This window comes from Acartia tonsa, chromosome 1, assembly GCF_053477335.1.
Source record: "Acartia tonsa isolate MP-2025a chromosome 1, ASM5347733v1, whole genome shotgun sequence".
NCBI lineage: Eukaryota > Metazoa > Arthropoda > Copepoda > Calanoida > Acartiidae > Acartia > Acartia tonsa.
In genome coordinates this window covers 41,449,998-41,473,331 of record NC_137260.1, presented here as the reverse complement: position 1 = coordinate 41,473,331, position 23,334 = coordinate 41,449,998, and the positions used below count along the sequence as shown (strand labels likewise).

Below are 23,334 nucleotides of genomic sequence, written 5' to 3'. Positions count from 1 at the left end.
ACTAGGGGGAAAGAACCCTGCAGTATTTGAAACTCTTTAGGGAACAAACATAGAGGGGGAAGGGATGGTTTGATTTTAGTAGTTAGGAAATAGGTTTAAATGAAAACAACACAAACTGTATCCAAAGATAATTTTCCCAATTTTACTTTACCAGGGAAAGGACAACTGATAATAAACTACGTCTATCAAAAAATAAATCCTTGCATTGCATTGGAAGCACTTTTTGGGGGGGATGTATGAGAATATTTTATATTCAGTTAAATACCATTTTTCTCCCACTTCCTGATAACCTAAAGCAATGAATTGAAGTAAAGAAATGTTTTGTGTGTATAGTAATAATTATTGACGCTGTTAAATAAATTACCCCGGAGTTCTGTATTTAAACTTTTGTTAAGCTTGAAAATTATGTAATTTGTTGCAAAAACATTATTATTGTGAAATTTGTGTTAAAAAGTACTAAACTTTTTAGCTTCTTTTATACTTGATGTCTTTTTTATATGGTTATTTTCTTTTTATTATTGTTTTAGTAATTAATTTTAATTTTAAGATTAACATTGGTCTTTGGATGGTTTTAGGCTACTTTTCTTTCCTTCCATAAAATTCTAAAAAGCCCATAGATTCCAGGAGCGCAGTCGCTAGTGGCTAATATAATATAAATAGCAATTAGATATTTCCTACATATAAAGAAATTATCTTTGTCTGTAGCTAAGATTTTGATAACGACTCAACCGATATTGTTCTCCATTTTTGGTAAGCTTTGCACATGGTCTTGTGGTTCTAGGCAGTTTTTTTTGTTGTTCAAGTCTTGGGATTTTTTAAAGCTACTTTTTCTTCCTTCGAATACATAGTTCAAAAGGTAAAAAGAGTTTAAAATAAAACCTTTTGAATTACGCCTTTTTACCTTGTGTTCTTCAGAGAAGCTATTCTTGTGCTTGTAAAATGTTTAATAGTTAAGCATTTGCCAAATCAATTTTAGACTAAGCACTACCCTCAACTAACTCATGTATGATATGAGTTAGAATTTCCCTTCTTGTTCAGTGCCCTACAATTTCTCAGGGGATATTTGGATATTTATTACACTGGTCCCGAAAGTTTTATAATGAAGTTTTCTTATTAGTCAGTTTAACAACTTTGGAGATTTTTATTGAATATTGCTTGGTTGGTTATTTGAGTTGAACGCCCAAACGTTTCAACCACTAATTATAATCTACAAAAGTTTTTTTTGTGTACCATTCTTGGGGATGTAAATCAATTTATCGACCATTATCTTATCCACTTTGATCCCAGGTTTCAGAGTCTTGTAGTTTAATAGTAGTAACAAAACAAAAAAAAGAAGGTTGAGTTGTATCCTGAAATCTTATTTCTATTAAATATAGCATAAAACCTTTCATGCATTAGAAACCACAGTTTCTGAAAATACATATGCAATGATTTAAAATATAATTTATGTGTGTATGAATATAAATTGATTTAAGATCTCAAATATAAAAATCAAATAATATACACACACACACACATTTTATAAGATATCAAAACTCGCAAACTCGAATGATTAATATGGCTGAGCCAGGCTTAATTGAACTAATCAATTTTCATATCTTCAGGCGGGGGGAATAATTCTAGCTTAAATTGTATATGTAGACGGCAAAAAAGAATAGGATTCATTGATAGATAAATTATCAATTGGATCTTACATCAGAGTTTTATGTTCTCTAATAAAATGAAACTTGTAGAGGGATAAAATAACGATTTCCTCTATCCCCACCATTTACCCAATCCACTCTCCTAACTGACCAATAAAAGAGTCCCATGTTAGCGAGATAAATTGATGACAATGTTTCCCCTGTCATAATATCCACGTATATTCTACATCCATTTATTCATTTGAGGGTGGTTTGTATCAGATTTGAGAATATTTATTCTTCAAAATATAGTTGAAATTATTCGAATGATTAATCTTAGCAGGGCAGCAATTTAATAACTAGATCTTTCCGTAAATCCTTCAAAGGGTCTGGATGACTTTTAGAAACAAGCTTGTAATCCGTTTAACCATTACATTTACTAAAAAAAATAATAGGTTTATTTATATATTATTTTACTATATTACAGTTAACTGTTACCTTTTCGTAAATAAATTATTAGCTTAATATTGCTACAATAGATATATGATTACTTGGATGTTACACCATATTTTCATGTTCTCAAATAAAGTGAAACTCAAACACGCAACTGGCTAAAATAACAATGCCCTTTCCCCCATTCCCTCCTCTCCTACTAGATGAACGAACTGACTAATAAATGAGTTTCATGTTAGCTAGCTAAATTAACGACAATTTTCCCCAGTCATAATATTCACGTATATTCTACATCCATTTTGGTTTCTATAAAAATTGTTTTAAAGAATACTTTTCATTATCTGGAATTGATAAATGAAATGAAAGCTGGATAAAAAATCAGACAAAAACTACTTTAATAAGTGCTAAGCTATGGATTTATTATAATATAATAGGTGCTGAGCCCTTGATTTATCAAAAATGATAGATTATCAATCTATTTTCTGATTAATTACATACATTTTCTTCTTATGTTTTTTTTGTGTGGCGAAGCTACTCTATGATACTAAATGTCCACTGGCCCGTTTGAATGTCCGCCTATAATGAGTTGGGGTAAACTTAAATTTCTCAGCTGATATTTAAAATAGTCGTCTAAAGTTTTCGGTGAAGATTTGTATGACCCATAAAACCTTTTGATATTGTCACCTTTGGTTATCTTAGTTTGTAGAATTTTTTTACAATAAAATAAACAATAAAAAATTAATTCTTTACTTTAGTTATCATCTAAGATAAATCTCCGATTTAAATAAATGAATAGTAACCTACAAGAGCAGGAAGCATAAATCACAACAATACATATAAAAAATGAAGTTTAAAAAATGTAAAATTTAATTATTATGAAGTAAACCTTCAGAACCATTATGCTAGAAAATTTCCCACTCTGATGGTTGGTCAAAACAATACAGGGATAAAGGTAAATAATAATTAACATCCTATTATAAAATGTAGTTAGAGTTTTTGTCTGAAAATAAAGATCTTAATAACTAATAAACGTATTTAGTTTTTAAGTCTTGGGAAGGTTTAAAACTATTTTTCTAGCTACACTCTGTCCCTTCGAATACAAAGCCCCTAGATGCTAGGGGCATAGCAGCTAGTAATAAAAAAGAATTTGATAGTTAAATAAATGGAAAGGTTAAGTAAAAACTACTGTAAAACTAATTTTAACTTACTAAATTTTAGCCCAAAACCTTAATTTTTATGAACTTTTATTCAATTTTGTATAGATTTTCTGAACTTAAAGTAAAGAACCGTAATTTTTTAGTGGGAGAGAAAAGTATTAAACACCCCATATAATTATTTTTCTTTCATTCTTGTTAGTATACTGATAGAGGTGCCTTTTTTTCTGATTTGGTACAAATATTTTGTATTGACATTTACAATTACTTTATCTCTTTGCTTGAAATTGAACAATTCATGTTGAATTTACTTTTGCAGAGGAGAGAAGTAAAAACAATAAATTTTGTTATGGCCAGGGATCTCAAGGATAAGACAATGGACCATAAATTGATACACATCTCCATTAATTGAAAAGTTTGGATACTGCAAATTTGGAATCAATAAACCAAAAATTCAATAGATGTACAAAAAGGATTTGAGCCAACAACCATGTACCAGTTAAATTTACATTCTATAGTCCTCTCCCTCCCTGATTATTTCTGGCAAAAAAGTTGCGGCGTGCCAAGGATTATTCTCAAGGAAACAAGAACAACAATCCTTTCACAATAGCGCAGCCTTAAAATTAATAATTAAGTATATTAACTTTATTAAACTAAGTGACTTATTAAGATGGGTATTTGATTAGTACTATGTTGATAAAATAACAGCAAGAAATAGGTTTACTAACAACTGATTATTACAGAACAAGGGTTAGGTAATCCCTTAGTTAGGTACTGTGTAAGTCTAGCAGCTGCACCTAGCATCTAAGAGATCTGTGTTTGAAAATGGAGAGGGGTAGCAAAAAAATAGCTTATAACTATCCAAATACTAAAATTTAAAAATGAAATAGTCTAAAACCATCCATGAATTATGTGAATTCTACCTAAAATGGTTTCACAATCGGTTAAGATCTTTAGATAAAACGTTCCTACCTTAGAATTGCAATAAAATCATATTGACATATGGAGTAGCAGTGCTCTAAAAGTGCATTTTTGTAAAAAAGTTAGGTTTGTATTGCAATTAGCAGAAAAACAATCATAAACTAAGATTATATGCAGGCTGATAAAAGTGTGCCATCACTGACCCATAATATTTGTGCACAGACATATTTGCAAAAGATTAAATGGGGCACATTTAATATGGCTTAAGGACTTGCTAATTCTCAGAAAGGGAGAGGACATTTGAGTGTAAATTTACTGGTACCCTTGAGTGGTTTTCCAAACATGGTGTCGTTCTCATATTCGTTGGCTTGATAAATTTTGGTTCGGTTGGTACAAACTTGCATTGCCAAATACAAAAGGGGTATTTTTGTTCATTATCATAGGTATACACTATTGTGTCTTCCGCATCGGAAAATAATTTATATATTTTTTTTAATTCTTGCATTTAAATTACAATTTTAAGGTTATATAAATTATCCTTATAACTTAAATATACCTTACGTGGTTCATATTTTAAATCATAGTCTTCGGGGTAGGGAAAAATACTCAATTTAAATAATGTTTAATTCAATTTATTTTATGTATATCCAAATTAAAGTAAACAAAGTTGGACGATTACGTTTGTTAAACAATTAAATACTTTACAAACAAGAAATTCAAACTAACCAGAGAGGATTTTAAAACAGTGACCTGCCCTTTAAAAATAGGAGAAATAAGAGGAGGGTAGATAAACCAATAGAGGAGCTTCAAAACTTTTTTAAAAAGTTAGGTAATAAAATGAATTAATGTTTGTTTAGCCTAAAATTAAATTCAAATGGTTCAAATTTTCTGAACACGTGTGCATATTTGTGATTATACCCTGGTTTAATGGATGTATTATTACTTGGATCTAACAACAGATTTTTGTGTTCTCTAATAAAGTGATACTTTATAGTGGGCTAATATGACGATACTCCTTATCTACTCCATTTACCACATCCTCTCCCCTCCTACTGGAGGAACTAACTAACCAATAAGTAATGTTAGCAAGCTAAATTGACGACAATTTTTTCCCTGTCATAATATCCACATATATTCTACATCCATTGTGATTATGCCCTAGTTTATGAAATATGATTTTACTACCTATTCTTACGTTTGACAAGCATACATTAAGTACAATTTTATCACTACAATTTAACTTTGGAAAATTTATAAAAACAAGAATGAAAATATCCATAAAAGCTTTGTATAAAAATGAAATTATAATTTCATTATAAATTATAATTTCAGTAAAACAATGTTATGTAAATTTCAAGGCTTGATTATAGAGATGCTTTGCTTATAAATGTGCCTGATCCCACTAGGACTATATATTCTTCAACACGTGGATAATTATATCATATGAATAAATAAATCAAAAGTATTAAAAATGTTTATAAATTATAATGGACTTTTTGTTTTTCGTTTTAACAAGGTATTTTACCAATTGAAAAACACTTAAACACATATAATGGTAAACAAAAAAAATCACATAAAACACGCTAAAAAGTCCGGTTGCCGGCAGACCTAATGGATCTACACCAAACAAAAAAATTAAACACCTATCTTACATAGCAGCTAATCAAATCTTTTCATTATTAAAACGATTCCTTGTCCATCTATCTCTACCTCAACCCCTAAACATTCTTCTGCACTCCACGTAATTTTTCACATTTTAATGTGCCATTTAATTTTTGCAAAAAAGAATGAGAAAGGAAAAGTCTTTCTAAAATACATTTAGACCTAAAAGAATACAACCAAACAACGTATTCAGTTTCAGAAAATCTAAAAAGCAATATGAAAATTATTAACTAAACCTTAATCTCTGAAAATTTATTGCTCGTGCTATGCTAATGCAAAATCTGGATGAATGGTTAGAAAATGTTACAAGGGCATAGATTGATATATTTTAGGGGGGGGGGGGGGTTGTGTCCTATAAATCAGATAAATGCTGGATAAATGTAATAAAGAATATAAAATTATAGAGTAGCGAAATTCTTCAAATTTTATTGGGATTCAGAAAATTAATTTGCTGTTCGTTTCTTTATGATAAGTCATAACATTTGTTATATTGTTAAAGGAATCACCATTTTAAATAGTATACTTTTTTAGGTCAAATGATTTTGCCTTTTTTATACAGTTTTAAATATACATAAATAATTTACATTCAAAATTTTTGGTTGCTTATAATCAAGCTAAAACTTTTTACCCTTAAAGTAAAAATTGCCAGTCAGTGATTTAGATTATTATTGTAATGGAATTATCAATACAGCAAGTCACCAAAAATAACGACTTTACATTTTTTTATTTGGTCGTATGACTTTAAGCCATGTACATATAAACAGGTGGAATTACAAGCAATAATTGTAAATCTACGCAAGGACATTGGGTTGTTTATTACACTGGTCCCCATAGTTTCCTAATTACGTTTTCTTTTTTTGCTTTACAACTTTGAGGACTGTTATTGAATTTTGATTGGTTGGTTCATTAAATTGAGTTCCAAACGTTTTAACCACTTATCGTAGGGGTAATCCTGTGTATGATCATAGGGGATGTACATCAATTCATCAGACATTGTCTTATCCCTTTATATCCCTGGAATCTACGACACCCTTCAAATCATTTGAGCAGGAAGATGATATTCCCCCAAAAAAGTATATCAGCAATGATTCAGCATAGTTATACATAGAAGAATAATTATCTTATATTGTCCTATCCTGCTATTTTATACTAATCTTTTCTTATTGTCGGATATTAGAAATATTAAAATAGTTATTCATGACATTATATTATAGACAGCTTTTCGCGGATATATAAATAAAAAATATATGATTTAAATTAGCTATACGATGCTATACATGGTTTTTTAGTATGTCAGATAAACAGTTCTAATCCAGCGGTTTCAAAAAAAGGTTTCAAGTCATACTGGACAATTATCCTAATTTTTGTTTTGTTAATATCTAACAAAATAACATAACAAACTTAAATAACAGTTTCATCACGATTTTTCTTTGGTTATTATATATTTTAAAAATTAAGGTTATTACATTTCAACAAATAATCACTTTAAAATGATAGCAAAATGATAATTTAGTTGGGTGTCTACTCCATACATATGGTCTGTTCATTGCATCTACATTGAAGTTAAGTAAGACAACTATTTATGTACTGTTTACAAAGTACAGAGCTCTCTAATATTTTATCCTTTTAATACTGTATTAAAGTTACTGATGTTTTCCTTTTAAACATTTTAGGTTATTGCTAACATTGAAAAAATTAAGAAAGGCTTTCTTTTTCGCTAATTATGAAATACTAAACTGGGTGTAATTATTTGAACAACCTTAAGTTTGGGAAAAAGTTATCCTACCGTGAAAGATCTTCTTTTGTATCATTAAAGTGTAATAAATCTTAATCCTTCAATTGTAAATTTGGTGCTTTACCTCAAATTTCCAATAGTGCACTAAACACCCTTCCCCGTTTTTTTTTTATCTAAATTGAAAATAAAGAAGGGCTTGTGGTATTAGTTTTGTTCTTATACCTAACCTCCCTAAGGGGCCTTCTCCTGCGGTGCCTTTACCTAATTAACGGGGCTACCCCAGTACCCAAAAAAACTTAACTTAACCTACTTTAAAGTAATAGACAAACAAACCAAAAACTACCCCTCCCTTAATTTCAATTTATTACAAAATTATGAGAGTGGGGAGTTCTATGCTTGACTATGTATCTTGAAGGAAAATGCCAAAAATTTTGTCTCAAAGTGATATCAAACATTTACAATTCAATTTTGATGTTTAAACTTTCTTTTAATATTAAATTTTGCAATAAAGTAATTTCAAACATTTCAATTATTGCGTTTTTTCCCTTATTAGCAAGTTAGCTTCTTTTTGTGATTCAGACACTTTTAAAATTAGTTAAAGACAAGTCTTTCCCTTATAAATATTAAATGTTCAAATATTTATAAGAAAGCTTTGCTTTGCTTTTATCATAGACATAACCTAAAATATATTATAAAAAAAAACTAATGTGAAAATACGACGAAACGCCACAAAAGGGACTATACCCGATTTTTTATTAAATTTCTTACCTGAATTTGTCCATTGTGTCCCTCCAGAGTTTGGTTCATGGAGAGGTTGGAGGGTGCTGCCAGCCCTTTCACCTTCCCATCTTTCCCAGTCTCAAGTTTCAATACCTGAAAAGGAAGAAAATATGATAATCAAAAAGAAATGAGCATGTATCGGGATAAAATAATGATCGTTAATTGATGTACATCCCCAATGATAATAAACAAAATTATCCGTTCTAAAAATAACGCTTCTAGTATTAGAACCAACCAACTATAATTTTAGTAGCCAACAAATAAGATAAATTGGTTATAAAACTTTGGGTACCAGTTTTATTTGAAATTTAATGTCCCATTAATAATTATTTTGTTAGCCCCGAGGAGCCAAGGGCATGGCTAACAAAACTGGTATAATCTCTTGATATTCGTTGAAAATTGTCTGTAATATTATTCTATACATGATTTTTCAGTTTGGCTAAAAACCGGTTCTAATCAAGCGGATATAAATCGATTTTGAGGCCTTACTGGGAAGATGGATCCAATAACCATTAGAGTAATAAGTCTTAGAAATAAAAACAGTAAGTAACGTGTAGCTTTGCTCTTATAGTCTAAACTCAATCCTCAATTACAAGCTTTGCCCACTTTTTGCTTATTAGATTACTTCCAGGGCTCTGCAGCTGTGTAATTTTGGGAGCGATCGGCTGCGATTGCAAAAATGTTTTGTCGGAAGATTGTTTATCTTTTATTTATTCACCACAATTTAATGGGGCTGAAACCAGAGATCTAAAGGTATAAGACTATGGCTGATAAATTGATGTACATTCCCCGTGATGAAACATAAAATTACCCATTCTGTTGATTACAATTAGTAGTTTAAACGATTGGACATTCAACTTCAACATTCAACTATCCAATCAAAATTCAACAAAAGTCACTAAAGGTGATAAGCCAACGAAAAAAACCCATTATAATAAAACTTTGGGGACAAGTATAATAAACAGCCCGATATCCCCTCCCTACTTTGACTAAAACTCATATTTTCTGTAAAATAGAAAACTCGGGTGACGATTTTTCAAAATTATGCGGACGGATTAGTTTTTGGCTGCGGCTTGTCAAAAATGTGGGGCTTAAAGCGGCTATCCAGCCCCGATTACCTCTAATGTGGATATCCTATTTCACAAACTATTCTCTGCAAAAACGACGCGTGTTGTGCGGGGCGCGCGTTCGTGCGCAAACGCGCTTGCAAAGTCATGACAATTAAAGCTAATTATTTATCCCATAAAGATGTTTATTGTGATTTTTACGCTATTATGAAACACATTAGAGGAACTTAAGTCCCGTTTTTGCCTTTTAAAAAAATTTATTTAATCTCATACTTTTTTAAACGTTTCCAATTTTATTATTAGAGAGTAAATGCATGGTTTAAGAAAGTACGTTGGAAATTGGCAATTTTAAAACTAAATAGACTTGCGCCATCCTTGAAAGCGAAGCTCTATGATTCAGGAATAGTTATTTATGGCATCAATTATAGACAGCTTTCCGCGGTTATCAAAATAAAAATATAGGTTTTGTTAGCCCCGAAGGTATAAATTTTATCATTTTATCTCAATAATTGTGGAAAGTTGATATGTGGAAAAGATGCTATACATGAATTTTAATTACAGCTGAGAATTCAGAAGATATTAATAAGTTTAAGAAAAAAAGGATGTTTTTATATTACCCTCATTGTTAAAGGAATCACAATGTAATGTTATGTTTAAAAATTAAATGAAAATCTTTTCTAAAAGAAAGGTATTTATTATTGTTATTTTAAGAATTATTTTTCAACACTTTTAAATTGATACTTAAGATAATGCTATACCATAAACTGTTCTTGTTATTTAAAATTGCCATATTATAACTATAAGTAACAAGCTTTAAGATTGATGGTTATACTTAAAGGCTATGTTTTTATTTCTGTTAAATTATACACTTATGGGTTTTAAGGAAAGGATAAATCTTAGGCAGATAATAAATAAAAATATGACAATATTCATAGTTAGCGAAGCACATAAAAACATATACAAAAAATCCAGGATAGAGATACTCAAAAAAAATTTCAACTCTCAGATATGTGTCATACCCATATTTTATATAAGTCACTCAGTTATAACCTCTGTCGTTCACAAACAGAATATAAAAAATCTGAGGGGGGGGGGGTCGGTCGTTAAGGTTTAATATGAATAAGTAGATGATTTATGGCCAGGAGAATCTTCACAAACATCAAGGACACATATATTAAAGTCTAGAGTAGCTTTGCCACTAAAACTTTATTGTGTTAGATTTATTTCCTCATAAATAATCAAATATACATTTTGTTGAAAGCTTATTGATAATCCTATAACTTGTTTAGATTCAAGCCTTTTATCCAAGTATCATATATCGGATGTCTCTCCACTCACAAAATAAATGCAGATCATATTATCTTATACTAATGACTTAAATCTAGTGGGTTTCGATATAAAGTTTCTGTGAGGGGTAAAGGTATAGGACAATGGATGCTAAGTTAGTCATCCTCAAATAATGCAGTTAGATTTCTTCCATTTGCAGCTAAAACAAAATTTGGATGGATCCAAATTGCTAATTTGAGCCAGAAGCTAATGGACAGTTAAATATAATTGATCTACACCCCTTTCTTCCCAATAACTAGAAGCTAGGCCAGGCATAATTTCTCACCTAATTAAGGATTTGGAGCAGGGGGGAGGGGTTATATTATTTTATCTGCCTATCCCAAAGTTTGATGAAAGGTTGAGATAGGTAATGATTGTTGAAATGAATGGATTAGTTATGCGCTCAGGAAATCACATACATAAATCAAAAAGCCCGTGCTGATGTGTGTGTGTTTGTGTGTGTGCGTGCGTGTATTTTTAATGTTTCAGATATTGCGTTGCAGATTTAAATGTGATATCAGCAAGGGTTTTTATGTATACTAGCGGCTACGCCCCTGGAGGCATCTAAGGTCATTTGAGGAAGTTATGGGAGACGTTTTTAAGGCGATTTCTCATGGGAGGTTGGAGTACCCTTCTTCAAAACTATTATAAACCTTCTCTAGAACCATAAGAAGATAACCATATCGGTTCAGCGGTTAGCGAAATCTTAAGCTACAGACAGAAACATATCCTATTATTTTTACACAAGGATACTTTTTATAAAGAAGTTGTATCAACTTTTTTTTTTTATAGCTAGCCGGTTCTTTTAGTAAGTAGTAGATGTAAAATTTTTCATAGAATTCAGATATGCAATCGGTTTTTTTGTAGACCTCTTATTTTTTAAGTAATTTAAGTTTTTAAAAAAAATAATTAAGTCGGTTTTAAGGTACTAAAACGCAACAAAATAAAAGAAGAAAATGGCCAGTAAGAACAAAAATAGTAAGATCTTTAATTTGACACCTTACTTTTAAAATTCTGTTGAGTAATTATTGAAAAAATCTATTTTTTTAACCTCGGTATAATAAAAACTTTAGACCTAAATATTTTCTCAAACAGACATAAAAAACATGGGTTCATATATACCTTCAGAATCAGAAAAATATTATGAATCCATTGTAAGCAAAATTGAAAAAAATTAAAAAATTAAAGAAATGGCCAATTATTTTTTTTGTTCAGACAACACTATTGTCTTCCCTTTTTTACCCCCTCTTTACCCCCTTCCCATTTTTATACTCAATTGAAGAATTAAGACGTTGCCTGTACAATATAATATGATATTTTCATATAATTCCTTTTATTGTAGTTTATATACTATATTGTAAACTTTTTTTTTCAATTTTGCTTACAATGGATTCGTAATATTTTTCTGATTCTGAAGGTATATATGAACCCATATTTTTTTATTTGTGAAATAATAAAATTAAGTTCAAAGTTTTTATTCTCGTGGGTTAAAAAAAATCGATTTTTTCAATAATTACCTGACAGAATTGAAAAAGTAAGGTGTCAAATTAAAGATCTTACTATTTTTGTTCATAATGACCATTTTCTTTCTTTTTTTTGTTGCATTTTAGTACCTTAAAATCGACTTAATTTTTTTTTTTAAAACTTAAATTACTTAAAAAATAAGAGGTCTACAAAAAAACCGATTGCATATCTGAATTCTATGAAAAATTTTACATCTACTACTTACTAAAAGAACCGGCTAGCTATAAAAAAAATAGTTGATACACCTTCTTTTGAAAAATTAATTTTAAAACCAAGATTACTACAAAACATAAGACTTAAGTTTTAATAATTGAGTACTTTAAGGTAAAAAATCCCTAATAACGTCTAAACATCCTAAATCTACCGGTAATGAAAATGATGTTTGAAACCAAAATCGACATGCTTTCATAACCATTAATGGCAAATCATAATTTTCAACATGCTTTAAAGGATATTCAAATGTCTTAAAAATTCACCAAAAAATAAATAAATTAGGAGGAAAGAGACAATGGATTGTATATTATACTAGTTCCCAAAGTTTAATAATCTCATTCTCTTACTGATTGTCCTAAAACTTTTATTAAATTTTGTTGGGTTGGTTCAATCTTTTAAACCTATAATTATGATCTAAAGAAGTGGTAATTTTGTTTATTATCATTGTGAATGAACATCTAATTATTGTCCATTGTCTTATTCCCTAAGATATTTATGTAGAAGTACAGTAAAAGTAAAGCCTGATATAAATCTCAGCTTCTTTACTTATCCTAAAATGTCTGTTTTGATAAAAAATGATAATTTTGTTAAATTGATTGTAATTGCCTCCGTTAATGATGATACATTCATGAGAACAAAATATTTTTTCAACATTTAATGAATTAGCAACAAGGACGAATGAATATGGAATATACGTGGATATAATAACAGAGGAAAAATTGTCGTCAATTTAGGTTGCTAACATGGACATTATTTATTGGTCAGTTCGTTCATCCAGTAGGAGGGGATGGTATAGAATAAAGGGTGTGAAGGTGGGGAATCTTTATTTTAGCCAGCTGCAAGCTTTACATTAAATCTGGTATAAGATCCCAACATTCAAGAACGATTGTTTCCACAAGTAGCGCAACAATAACAAGCTTAAGAAAAAGTAAATTAAATAATTTGCATGGATGAAAATTTTATGTGAAATATAGACAAATAGTTTTGATTCCCGAAAATGAATAGATCTCTTCGGGGGCGAGAAAAAGACACACAGACCAACCAATAGCCATAGCTATATAGCAGCTTTGCTACTATAAATCATTAGCCTATGCATGTGAATGTTTTTCTGTACACTTTTTCTACAATTATATAAAATAAGTTAAGATTGATACTTAATATAAATTGCTTGAGAAAGTTATAGTTAACTAAATATAAAAGAAATATAACATCAAGGAATCTATAGGGATAAGACAATGTAGGATGAATTATACGTCCAAATTTTGAAAAGCAATATTACCTCAATTGTAGATAAAAAAATTGTATGTGAAAAAGTTTGGACCTTTTAATTAAAATTGTATATAGGCTATCAAATGATAAAACTTTGTGTACCTTTATAATTTACAATCTAATGTCCCCCCCCGCCCCCCCCCCTCCTCCTTGGGTATATCTGTTTTAAAAGTAAACTAATCCATATTCAGGGCGAAATTTGTGCAAACCTATCATTCATGGTGTGGCGCGATAATAGCAAGATTTGTAACCAAACAATAAAATAGCAAACCTAAAATACATGGTGTTGCTTAATAATTTAATAATAAAACAATAAAATTTTAACCTATGATTAATAAAACTTAAAATTAAAGGAAAAACTTCCAAATTCTACTTTGAAAGCTTGATTTTAGAATATTAAATGAAAATAATTATGCTTTTAAAAACATAATATCAAATACTAAAATCCAATTTTGAAAAGTTGTTTTAAGATATATATTTCTATTTAAAACTCTTATTAGATTCTAAAAATTCTGAAATTTGAACTATTTGATCAAAAATGAAGGATTGCTGGCTTACAAAGGGCACCCTATAATTTTGAAGTTGTGAAAAGAAATAGTTATCGTGAGCTGGGTATAATTGATTTTTCTATTGAAAAGTTAAGAAGTAATATACACAACCAATCCTCCCCACTTATACATTTATGCAAGAATAGAGATAAGTATCACAAAAATCAATAAAGGTTAGTTTAGACTGGGTTGGGACATATTTAGGACATATGATATACGTGGATGATTTGACAGGGGTAAATTTGCTTTATCAAAATACATGAAAATCTGGTACAACTTATGAGTATTAAATTAATATATATACTAATTTAGTCACAATTTGCGGTTACAGCTGCCACTTTGAAGGCATAAATTTTTTCAAAAAAGCTGCAGCCATTTTTACTTAATTTTCAGTCACTAGCAAGTCTTCAACTGGCACAGCCGAGCTGGAATCTTTACAAATGCGAACATCATATATGCATAGGTCCTTTTTCTGGGAATTAATTCTAAAAATATGTTCTCTTGCAATGCGAGAAAATATCTATGAATAATGTATTTTTTAGTTTAGATAAAGATATATGTATTTAAAAGACCTAAAAATGCATACAATTTAAATCAAATTGTTATTAACTAAGGAAATAAAAATTAGAGATAAAAGAAAATGATGTTTAAAAAAATCCATAAAAAATATTTTACTTATCTAAAAATCTCTGAAAAATTCCATACCCAAACGAGTAAATTATAGGGAAAGAATCAATATAAATAGGGTGCTAAAATTAAAAACACCCTGGTGAGGGGGTGAAAAAGGTCACTTTCATACCATAAATAGGTTTTTCTTTCATACACAACATTTAAGCCTTAAAAAGCATAAATTATTTATAGTTCAAGGCTTTCAATGAAATAACTATTATATGATCAAAGGGTGATACTAAAATTGGAATGAATGCAACCTTAAAATATCAGCCGTGTTAAAAAATATGTAACAATACACATGTCCCCTTGGGCATTAGGTATAGGCTTATTTAAATAACTTAATAGAAAATAAAAATTTATATCTCGAAGATTTTTTTATGGGTGAAATTTTTATATGGAGAAGAGAATAGGCCATAAATATGATCTTAAGAATGGGAATGAGACAATAAGGTTTGTTTAAGGGCTCGGCAGCCGATATTGCGTTATACTGCAGCCACTAGTAAGCAAATAATTCTGAGACGAATTTTTTAGATACCTAAAGGGATATCATAAGACAATTGCAGAAAAATTTCTGTACATCACCAATGACGCTACACAAAATTACCCCTTTTGTAGATAACATTTAGTGATTGGAACGTTAGAGCATTCAACTTAATGAATCAACCAATCAAAATCAATAAAAGTCAACGAAAAATAAAAATTTGTGAACTAGTGTAATAAACATCCCATTGTTCCCTCCCTACCTTAATGGTTCTCTTCTCTTTTGGTCAGCTGCTAAAAAAGCAGAAAATTCAACCGCATCATTTAGTAGCCGAATCTTTTGCCACAAATTCGCAGCGGAATCAGAATAATAATTTAACAATACAGCTTGGCCAAGTTGTTTCCTTTATTTCTGATAATTTGCAGCTTCGGCTGCCAAGCCCTGGTTCGAGTTACTAAATAATGTAGCACGACTTATCAATAGATTGTATTGTTTGTAGTTATTTATAATCATGCCACAGGAACATATTGAGAATCACTAGACACCATTTCAAACATTTATACAGTTTGTACAATAAATATGCCACAAACATATTGAGAATCACTAGACACCATTTCAAACATTTATACAGTTTGTACAATAAATATGCCACAGGAACATATTGAGAATCACTAGACACCATTTCAAACATTTATACAGTTTGTATAATAATCATGCCACAGGAACATATTGAGAATCACTAGACACCATTTCAAACATTTATACAGTTTGTATAATAATCATGCCACAGGAACATATTGAGAATCACTAGACACCATTTCAAACATTTATACATTTTGTACAATAATCATGCCACAGGAACATATTGAGAATCACTAGACACCATTTCAAACATTTATACAGTTTGTACAATAATCATGCCACATGAATACATTGAGAATCACTAGACATCATTTTAAACATTTATACAGTTAAGCAACCTTTTTTACATACGGAAAAGAAATGGATATATTATGTTTGAATAAATTTAAAGTAAACTTTTTTATTTATTGTGAAAATTTAACTTCCTCATGTATAGGCTCTATCGATGGGGATGTCAGAAAATACCCTAAAATCATCACATGAAGGCTTGAACAAAAAAGAAAAAGCCTAAAAACCAACCCGGGACCTATCAGACGCTTCCCTGTACAAGATAACTTATCTAGTTTAATAGTTCGCGATATTTTAATGGACGATCCAAAAAAACATACTACTTTATTTATTAGGATTATTGTAAACAAGTATTGACAACCTATTGTAGATATTATATATCGAACCAACCCCATGTTACATTCATATGTATTTGTTTTAGATTCAAATAATTATCAGTGGGTCTAACATTTCTGTAGTTTATTTTTCTTTTAATCACTGTAAACAAAACGAACAATTTTATAAAGTAGTGAGGTTTGACTGTAGCTGTTACTACTTAACTGTTTAAGATTTTTTCATTTTTGAAAGGTCCTGAGATGGTTTTGAGTTATCTATATGCTCTTTCCTATTGCAATACAGAGCCCCTATATGTTAGGGGCACAGCCGCTAGTGAAAAAAAGAAAGAAATTATATTGCTTTTAAAATAATAATAAAAATGTATGAAGTATTTTTCTTGTCAATTAAACGTCAGAAATCAATATTTAAACTGTGAAATCTTTAATGAATAATTTTTTTAGTCTTCATGGATTTTTCTTTAAAACAATTAATTATTGTTTATTGGATTTTTTTCATGGCTTCGGAGCCAAAACCGGTAGCAAGCTGTCTTTTTTTTGACAATTTAAAGAAAATGGCCACCATAAGTCTATAATCTTCAGGGAAGGGGGTGGGCATTGGGCTGTTTATTATACAAGTCCACAAAGTTTTATATCATTGGCTAAAAAACTTTGGGGACTTTTATTTAATTTAGATTGGTTTGTTCATTTAATTGATTGTCCAAACGTTTCAATCAAAATAGTAATTTACAGATGGGTTAATTTTGTGTATCATCATTGGGGATATACATGAATTATCAGCCATTGCCATATTCATTTATTTCCCCAAAAATCCCTATTTTCATTCAATCTACTAAAAATTGTAGATGTTAGCTTACTCGTCAATTACAGCTACCAAAAGTTTAGACTTTAATTTAGTCGCAGCTAAATCCTAAGCCAACCGATAAATTAATGTATATTCACAATGATATAGATTAATTATTTATTTGATTTTTTAGATTTTGTAAATAAAGCAGGTACAATTTAAAAACAATATTGAAAAGAGCAACAAATTACAAGAAAATACAATATTAATTTCTAAAAAATACCTTACAAATACCGTCTTAAAAGCATAAGAACAAATGCAATAGTAACAATAGGTATTAATTAATAACAAGATATAGATTCTATATTATAATATCATTTTTAAAAATAACAATCCGAAGCTATCTTTATACATAAATATAATCAATCATGTAACAATCCGAAGCTATCTTTAGTTTTACACAAATAAAATCTACCATAAAATGGTAATGTGAGGGGGGGGGGGATAATTAAACTTTCATCGATTTTGGAAAAAAATAGCATGTATTAAAAACATCTTTAAATAAGGAAGATTGCTTTCAAACTTTTGTAAAAGTGGATTTCATCATTTTAATATTACTAGAGTTATCTTCTAAAGCTAGTTTCTTCAAATCTTGATATCAGGGTGTTGAAAGAGCTTCAATCTTCATGGTAGAGTTGTGAATATTATTGATAAAGGACACTCTGAAGTTTTCAAATCAAAAGTAATTTTCAAAAGCCAACAGTTAAGAAAACTAAATAGCGTCCTCCAAAAATACAATTATCAATAACATAATAATCAATAAATACAAAGCACAGCAAGTAAACATCATCAAAATTGCCAAAAATCAGTCCATTATTTTAGGCCATATTGACCAATATTTTCCTAAGAAACCTGTCTATATAAATATTAGAAAAAGGCCTATGCGACCAATATCATCATTTTCTTTTATTTTCCCTAAGTTTCCTAAAATTCTAGTACCCAGTGATTTTAAACGATAACGTAAATTGGTATTAAACTTTTTTCCAGAAAGGACAAAGTAAAATATAGAGTTCTATTTTTACAAACTAAACCTTCTTAAAAACAAGAACGATTACGTAAAAAGTACGGATATCAACCCATTAGTTTAATCTAGTTTTAAAAAGAAAACCAAAACGGATTTGTAACCCATGAGTAATCTCATATCTAAATATCCACAGAACCGACATATATGTGTTTCATAATAGGCCTTAAGATAAAAGCATGGGTATACATGTTATAATTGAATAAAATTTATATTTTAAAACTGCTTCTTCACACACAGACACACACACACAAAATAACTAACAGAAAACAAAAGTACAAAAGAGTGCTACAAAAAGGACAATTGCAAATTAAATTTTTTTGCTTCTTAAATTAGTTCAAATTAGCAAGTTCACGGTAAAAACTACACTAAAAGCAACACATATAATACAACAAGTAATTAACACCATGAAACTGCTCAGAGCATCAAACCATATAAATTATTAGAGATCGAAATTAACTACTTTTGTCTGTTTTGTAGCACTCCAACGTGGAAAACACATTTTCAACTCTTTAAAAAAAAGCCAAATTAACAAGTCAATTTGTTTATTTTATTAATAGCTAAGATGGAAAAAAGGGGGCTTTAGACGTAATCCATAATTTAAGTCCTTATAAATTATCAAACGTAATTATCCGACTCAAAACAATTCTACCAAACAAGGCTAAATGAAAATTAAGTAATGAAATGTGTGAATTTGAGAGAAAAAGATTTTTAGAAAGAAAATTCAATAGATAGTAAAAACACTTTATACAAATGAAACGAACAAATACATCGACACCCGTACACACACATAGACTCATTTTCGTAGTACAAAAGTGCTACAAAATAACAAAAAAAAACTTATATTGCCTTAATTATATGAGACATTCTTTGAAAGCAAAATCAATTGAATTTATTATTCCAAAATACTATTTAAAGACACAAAAATAAATACTTAAACGATGAAACACGACTTTTCTGTTCCTTTATATAGTATTAAGACTTTAAAAGTTCTTTAAAAGTATTATTATTTTGTTGACCACAATTTCACTGTAGCTGATTTTAACTTTAGTTTAATTCGTAGCACTAACAAAAACATTTTACGATCTCAATTCATACAAAAAATACTGCCAATATTATAAAAAATAGTTATGCAGAAAGTATTTAATAAACGCAAGCTTAACAAATTAGATAAATAATATGCAATAGATTTAATGAAAATGAACCATGATTGATCTTATAATGAACACGTGGTAATCCTCTAAAATTCATTCACTTTTACAGCTGCTTTTTCAAATGAAAACAAGATTTACCCAAAATTACAGAAAAAAAACCTAATAATAATCATGATGACCTATACAACACGTGGTTATCAAATCAAACGAGGGAGTACATTATATAGCTGGTTATCCAACTTAAAAAAAAGTAAGGGGGGGGGGGTGAATAAATGTAAATTTTTGGGAACAAGTACAATCTATAATTTAACAAAAAGCACGATAATACCCTATTTACATGTTGGAATCAAAAATTCTAAAACCAGCTTAAGGAGTTGTTTCATAAATCCATATAAAACTAACTCCATTACTAAATCTATCCAGCGGACAAAACAAAAATAAGAACAGGAGCAATAAAAACTTAATGAGATTTGTTTGAAATACCATAAAAAAATAAGGAAGCAAAACTTTTTAAATGACAATTTATAAGTTTTAAAACACACACACAGAAAAAATATATTATAACCTATCGCAACCGTGTCCGCTAATCAAATGAATGTTGGTGATCCAATAGGGTTAAAACCAGTTTTGTACGAGAGTACACATTGTGTACTACACAAAGAGAGGAGAGGTGGTCAGACCACCTTCCTTCTTGGTGTCTCGTACTCAACTCAAATTCACAATGATGATGCACAAAATTACCCCTTCTGTAGGTCAAAAATAGTGATTGAAACGTTTGAACACTCAACCTAATGAATCAACCAATTAAAATTCACCAAACTCCACAAAAATTTCAAACCAACAAATAAGAAATCGTTAATACAAAACTTTAGGGACTGGTGTAATAAAAAACTTAGTGTCCCCTCTCTCTGGAAACCAACATAAATAAACAACGACAGCAGCAGTCGAGCTGTCCTTCAAAATGGCGACTTACTAGTTGCAAAGTCCCAGTTTTTTTGTCCCTTGCGGAATTATTAAATATTGTATTTGATTATGTGGTCATATTTCCCATTTCAAGTATTAATTTGTCAGACTTTTGTTTTCATGAAGACAGACTATACTTCACTAGTGTTTAAACGCAAACAAAATTATATTTTATAGAATATTCGTAATTTTAGACGCTAAGTTTTTCAAAAGTCACCTCTTTTTATCCACAGGCTTTTAAAGAAAATATGAATAAAGATATATTGATGATATTTAGGAGATATTAATTTTAAACATAATTTTCCATCTGCTACTAAAGATAGTCTGCTGGAATGAATTTTGAAGATTCATACCTAGAATTTAAAAATACTCTGTCCGTCTGTCAGGCCGTTCTATCTATTAGTTTGCTAATAATAAACGCTACCATTCATTTTTAGATTTTGTCCGATTTAAACTATTGTGACTGATATTGATATCCTGACCACATATCAATTTGAAAACAATACATTTTGTTTCTGCCCCCTCAGGCATTTTTATAATTTCATACATTTTCTTATTATCAAAATATTAAAAAAATGTTTTGTCTTAATTTTCAATGAATTTATTATGGTAGTCGAAAAACAAAATATACAAGAAGGTCATTTGACTGTAAATTAAAGAGTTAGAACCACGTTAATTGTTGGGCCAAAATATTTGGTGTCTAAACTTATAATTTTAATCTACAAAAGGGTTATTTTGTTTCTCATCATTGGGAATGTAGATCAATTTACCGTCTATTGTTGTACCTTTTTTTATTCTTGGAGTATATGGAACAAATGTTTTAGCCAACAAATGGACATAATCAATAATAATGTTGTGGTCATATAAATTGTCAAATTAACGCTTTTCTCATAAATGCTTCAAGGTAAAAGTTTTAAATAAAAGACAACGATTACCTTGTTATTTTTGTTGTAAATATTGCACAACGAATCTTTTTTATGTTGCCATCCTTGTTTATTTTCCCAATCAATCTTTAAAATTTACATACTACTGGTTTTAACCATACTTCATACAAATCTTGGTTCTATAACCAATCATTAAAGAGTAATCACAAAAAAAGTATAAGAGTTCATAGAATATTCATTTTGATGTTAAACTGATGCGTCGAATTTTCATGAAAACAGCCCAAAATATTTGATTCCTTTGATTTGGAGAAATTTGAGGTATGCAAAAATGGTATCTGAAATATTAAAGCAATAAGAATACTTATTTATCGCATCGTATTATAGACAGCTTTCTATGGATATTAAAATGAATAATTATATGAAAAGGCCCGGGCTAACAAAACTGTTATTAATTTTATAATTTTGATTTTAATATTTGTAGAAAATTGTCTGTACGATGATTTTCAGTATGATTAAGAACCGGTTCTAATCCAGCAGATATTAATTGGGGAACTCTTAATTCATCTTTGTTTGTTCTCAACTGTATCCACAGTTTAATTGACAAATAAACATTATTTCATTTGTGGGAAAAATCTTTTACATGGAGGATTAAAGCTTTATCCGTTTGATTTTATGGCTGTATGATAGTAAAGAATTTTTGGGAAAATTCCTTTTACCGTAATGAACCACTGAACCCCATCATACAGCTTTAAAAAGGGATGGGAGTGTTCTTTATTCAGTCCATCCAAATTTTTCATTGAAAGCAAAAATCCTTTAATAATATGCTTTTATACAGGGATCTAAAAGAACATTACATTTAGTGGTTAAAATGTTTAGGCACTTAACTTAATAAACCAATAAATATAATTTTAATAACGTCTCCAAAGTTAAGTCAACGAAAAAGAAACGGTATTATAAAACTTTGGGGACTAGTGTAATAAACAGCCCGATGTCCCCTCCCTCCCTAATTCATTTAGCTAGTCTTTAAGCTTCATTTTTTTATGGTTGGGGGGGGGGGGAGATGTGGATGCTACCCTAGGTGTCTTGAGGGATGTGCCCAAATTTTTATTTGGCTGGATGATAAATATAATCTGCACGTACATAACGTATTTAGACATGCTGCAGAATAAAAAAAAGTCCCTTTAAATTTTTTTTTTTCAGGGTTTAATAAATCTTTGTATTAGCCAATATTTTTTTGGCTATAAAGAAAAACACCTTTTGTATTTTTGTCCAATTTGTTAAATGTATAGTAACTGTATATAATGTAATATAGAATACGTGGATATATTGACAAGGGAAAAAATGTCGTTAATATAGCATTACTCTTGCATTACAAAATCTTTATTCCGTTCTCAAAATAAATTTAAAATAAAAAGATATAATAGTTATTTCTCGCATCGTATTATAACGGCTTTCCGCGGATATAAAATGTACAATTAAAAAAACTGGTTTTAATCTTTTGATTGTATATTTTTATATTCGTAGAAAGTTGGATATAATACGATGCTAGACATAGTTTTTTCGTATGGATGAGAACCGGTTCCTATCCACCGGATTCGAATGAATACGAGAAAATTAATTATTTTACTTTATCTAACCCCTTATCCACTGATCTGTCTGTCAGTATGTTAGAATCAGTGAAGCATCACAAAGAAAAACTGACATAAACGTCTTTTCTATGGATATGGATAATAATTGTGAGATCATTTTCAGAGATATTACCTAAAAAATACTCAACAT

The 23,334-nt window shown here is 29.6% G+C and overlaps 1 protein-coding gene across 1 annotated transcript in view; it reads right to left on the bottom strand.

Moving 5' to 3' along the window:
• The window catches only part of Oseg4 (intraflagellar transport protein Oseg4), a 77,008-nt gene that overhangs the window by 36,137 nt on the left and 17,537 nt on the right, over positions 1 to 23,334 (bottom strand). The window contains exon 2 of the mRNA XM_080161917.1: positions 8,316 to 8,420. Coding sequence (XP_080018043.1) covers positions 8,316 to 8,420 — 105 coding nt within the window. The remainder of the gene's footprint in view (positions 1 to 8,315; positions 8,421 to 23,334) is intronic.